The following is a 4,725-nucleotide window of genomic DNA, read 5'->3' on the forward strand; positions in this document are numbered from 1 at the left end:
CCCTGCTGTCAGTCTCTATCGCTGCGGTTGGGAAGGGAGGACAGGAGAGAAGGGAGGGGAAAGCTTGGAGCGCGAACTTTCTACTCAGCACTGGCTAATCTGAGCACTCAGAGATGTCCACAATCCATGTCCTCACGCCCATAGGGGTCAGAACCTACAAGTTTTATAAGGGACGCGTTCTGGAGCTCCCGGATACCCACATAATACTCAGGACAAAGGAAGCCCCGAGCTCAGAGGAAGGGAAGAGCCCGAGGCTCAGCGAGGCCCTGAAGAGGGTGGTTTAGTGATTCTCTGGCTAAGACTGAAATAAAATCAGGGGAGAGAGCATTGGTGGACAAGACAGAGAGAGCGAGAGTGACAGAGAAGGAAGGGCACAAGCCAAGAGTGACCATCTCCGTCCCAATTCCATCCCAGACTAAGCTACAAACAGCTTGAGGGACCTATCCTGGTTTTAACGTCATTTTTGCCCAAGACTGTACTTGGGTGGGAGAAGGCACAGAGACTTACCCAGACCTAAATGAGACAGTGCAACCTGCTATCTCTCCAGCGCTCACCAACAGGGCCCAAACACTGGGAGGTGGACACCCCCTCCCCACCGTGAGTGTCCAGCTGAAAGTCCCCTATAGGCACACATTCAAGCCACCACACCCACCCCCAGGCAGGGAAATACACAAGCCAGGCTGTGGCTGTGGTTTGTGGCTGTGGCTTGGGCTGTGGTTTGTGGCTGTGGCTGTGGTTTGTGGCTGTGGCTGTGGCTCAGGAACAGGAGGCTTCCCTAGCCTGGATTTGATGCCTACCACAGAGGAAGGAGGGGAACGGAAGGGGAGAGGAGGAAATGACAACAACTAGCCAGGGGCATTTCCATGACATTTGACCTCAACCATAGCTACAGACCCAGAGAGACACATATGTGTAGCAACAAGGCACACATACATAGGTACTTTTTTCCCCTTTGGCACATCCGATTTTGGAGCTAAGATGGCAGCAGCATTTGGCCTCTGTCTCCTTCCTCCCTTCTCATTAGCTTTTCTTTTCTTTTTTCTTTTTTTCTTAAAATTGTAGATTTGTTTATGTGTATGGGTGTTTTTCCGAAGTGTATGTCTGTGCACTGCGTGTACTCACCTCAGCTCCTGAGCTATCTGGTGCCTACAGAGGTCAGAAAGGACACTGGATTCCCTGGACTGGAGGTACGGATGTCTGTGAATTACCATGTGGTGCTGAGAACTGAAACCCAGTACTCTCAACTGCCCTGAGCCAGTGCGTCAGGCGCTCAGCAGCCTGACCTGTCCCCAGGCCTGCCGGGGCTTCTGCCTTTTGGGCTGTTCTCTCAGGCCTTCTGACCTTTGCTGGAGTCTTCTGTTCCTTACCCACCTGGTAACGCCCTGCCCTTCTCTCCACCACCTCTGTCCTGGGCATCCTGCTCATATGCCATCTTGCTCTAGGATCAGGGGCCACCTCCTTTGGGACCTCTACAAGCTCTGAGGTCAGGGGCGACTGTGGAGGACAGAGTTCATTCTGAATGACCTGATCAATTCAAGTGTAGCCAAGCCACCCACTACTCTTACCTACTTCTATCATTCTGGGTCTGGGCCTTTCCTTGGCCATACCCCAGTGGAGGTCAGACCCTGAGACGGCCCCATAGCAAGGAGGCTGGGCTAGGAGTCTGCCTGGCCCCACCCCACCTGGGTAAACCCAGCATGCAGACACACTTGACTGCTGAGATGGGAGGCAGTATGGAGTAGGGCACCGTGACTCTGTCCAGGGCTGACTTGATTTGATTCCTAGGGCTGGTCTACAGGCAGCTTCAGGATCAGGTTGAGACCCCTCATCCAATCCCCTGTCTAGGTGGAGAACTGTAACACCTCTTTCCCCAACCTGCTTCTAGAAGAATCACTCTCCTGTTCCTCAAGGAGAAGAATTATTTCTACCCGCTGGACCTTCTGTTCTCTCTGTCTGTCCTTCAGGGAGTCACTTACCCAACTACAGAACCACTCAAGGGCACTTCTAGAGGTCACAGTAAATGCTTGTCTCCTCTGCAGCCTCCAGAAGCCAAGGGGCTTTATACAAACAGAACAAGAGTTCTGCCTTTCACGTGCAGCCTGTGGCTTGTGTGCACCATCCTCCCCCAACCAATAAAGAAATGAGGAAATGTAATGCATCAGATTTTAGGCTGGACAGATGGCTCAGGAGTTAAGAACATAAGCTGCTCTTTGAGAGGTCTTGAGTTCAATTCCCAGCAACTACATGGTGGCTCACAACCATCAATGATGAGGTCTGGTGCCCTCTTCTGACATGTAGGTAAACACGCTGGCAGAACACAAAAAAAAAAAAAAAAAAAAAAAATCTTCAAAACCCAGCCCAGAAAAAACGAAAACAACAACATAAGAAACAACAAATCAGTCTTGAAGTCTCTTTCATGTATCTCTTTGGCCTCCACTCTGTCTGTGAGTCCGATGTGTGGTGACAGGGGTCGTGTGTGTTCAGTTGCTGGGTGTGTGGCCCACAGAAAGTGCTCGTTTGTGTGTTTATTTACTTGCTGTGATGGCATGGAGTCCAGGGGTTACACTTGTTGGGCCAGATGTCCACCACTGGCTCCACCCAAGCCATCACATTTTATTCCAACAGACAATGCATCAGGTGAGCCTGAGTGGGAGTGGAGAAGGGAATGCACTTTCTGCCCTGGCTGCTGAGGACACAGGCAGCTAAGTGAGGCATGGTTGCTGAGCGGTGGGAGGGTGGGAGGGTGGGAGGGTTGGGGGGGTTGGGGGGGTTTACTCCAGCAATAGATGAGCACTATAGGTTGTGGGTTTCCCTGTTTGCCTGTGAGCCAGCTCTAAGTTTTGTGGTCATTTGTGCCCACAGGCTCTTAGATGCCATGCTGTCCCAGAGAATGCTGTCCTGCAGAGGCAGAAGCAGGGTCCCTGAGCTCAGGTGCCTCACCTGAAGTCAGCAGAGGAGAGGTCTGCTGGTTCTCGATTTTTCCAGCTGTGGCCTCCTTGAAGCCTGTGTGAGAATCCAGCTCTGGGGAAACCTGATGTCTCTGCAACTACCATCCCCTGGCCAAGACCCTTCCTTCTAGGCCAGGCTTGCCCCTCAAGTCTGAGGTTGTGGTAAAATCTCAGATCAGGACGAGACTGGATGAGCTCCTCTGCCTGTCCACCCGTGCAGCTCAGACTTTCAAATGCTGCTCTTAAGTCTGTCTGCTGCAGGCCACCCCCCCTCCCCCGTAGGGAGTGGAACGTGGAGCTAACCTGTAGGGTGGGTGGTGACCGTCCTCTGTCCTCTGTCCCTGCAGCAGCCTAGCCTGTTGGGCTGTTCTTGCTCTGAATTGCCAGGGCCCATGGATCGCGATGCCTTCCCGCCCCTCCCCCGCCCCGGTTTCTGACACTTAAACACCAGTCAAGTTTGAAGAGGAAATCTGCTTTATTTGTCATTCTTTCTGGCGATGGCCATGGGAAGTGAAGGATGCAGTCTAAAGGTATCGCCAGTGGGCTCAGCTCTCAGAGAAGGCAGACTCAGGAGGGTGGCAGGCAGGGTTCATGTAGCAATCATCTGCAAGAAAAATGGGTCAGTGGCCAGAGCGGCAAACCCGAAGGCTCCCTGCGAGTCGGTCCTACCAGCCTCCTCCTGCTCACTCAAATTGCAGCAGATCCCAGGGTGACGCAGTGGCCCAATTCCCTGCATCCGACTGGCAGGGCGTGGGCAGGTTGCTCTCCTTCAGGCAGGGTAGAGTCTCTGTGGTGCGGATGTAGCAGCCCAGCTCCTCATGGCAGCAGATGTAAGGCCCGAAACAGGTCCCTTCGCCTTTGGGGCCGCAGGAGAGGCACTGCGGGAAAGGACGCCAGTGGGCGCAGTGCAAGCACAGTTCCCTGTCCGCTAAAGGGACAGTGGCAGGTCGAGGGAGAGCTGGAGCTGGGGCTTGGTCTCTGCCTTCAGGGAAGGCTTCAAGAGGGGGCCTATCCCTTCCTAACGCCATGGGTTCCCTGGCGAGGTTGGGGTAGGGCTGGCAAGAGTACAGGATGCTCTCTCCCTGAGGGTGGGTGTCTTCTGTGCTCCTCAGGGCTGCTGGAACCGGACCAGATGGGGGAGACTCACCTTGCGAATGTCCATGTCCAGTGCAGCCCTCTTGCCGCCCAGGGGACAGTTCTGGATGTAGCAGGCAGAGGCCAGAGCCACTAGGCAAAGCAGGCAGCAAGCGAGACTGGGGCTGGCCATGGCGTTGGTGCTCTGAGTCCACCACACAGCAGAGGTGATGGTTTTTCCAGCCAGCCCGACCTTTTTATGTCTGGGCTCTGCCTTGGCGGAGGATTGTCTTAAGAGGGAGACTGCATGACTGGTCTCAGCAGGTCACGGCGAGCCAAATCATCCCACACTGTTAGAGGCAGCCCCTTCATTTGCAGGGTCTAGGCTAGGTCAAGGTCACCGCCTCAGCTAATGGCCTGGAGCTCCAAATGTAAGCGCCTGGTAGGGGTGGCCTCAGTTACAACAAGATGGAGAGGACTGGGGGGGGGGGCATTGGGGCTGGAGGCACAGCCTAGCCTGGAGCTATTTTCACAGATGTCCTGTACCTCAGGGTAGAGAGAGAGGATGTGGGAGTCTTTACTGTCCCTGAAACTTGGATGGGGAAAAAGACCACACCTTCCTTCAACCTTTACATGCAGTTCAGTCCTTCTTCCGGCTACACAGTGAGACAAAATATCAATAGAGGTCAAAACTAAAACACAA

The 4,725-nt window shown here is 53.9% G+C and overlaps 1 protein-coding gene across 1 annotated transcript; it reads right to left on the reverse strand.

Moving 5' to 3' along the window:
* Window positions 1-3,631: 3,631 nt before the first annotated feature.
* On the reverse strand, window positions 3,632-4,323 carry LOC127221266 (oxytocin-neurophysin 1-like). The gene is made up of 2 exons (XM_051183153.1): window positions 4,096-4,323; window positions 3,632-3,826 (listed from the first exon to the last, which is right to left on the reverse strand). The coding sequence occupies exons 1-2, from the start codon at window positions 4,213-4,215 to the stop codon at window positions 3,632-3,634; spliced, it is 315 nt and encodes a 104-aa protein (XP_051039110.1). The 5' UTR covers window positions 4,216-4,323.
* Between the last annotated feature and the right edge of the window lie 402 nt (window positions 4,324-4,725).

The sequence above is a fragment of the Phodopus roborovskii genome, unplaced genomic scaffold (genome assembly GCF_943737965.1).
Source record: "Phodopus roborovskii unplaced genomic scaffold, PHOROB, whole genome shotgun sequence".
NCBI lineage: Eukaryota > Metazoa > Chordata > Mammalia > Rodentia > Cricetidae > Phodopus > Phodopus roborovskii.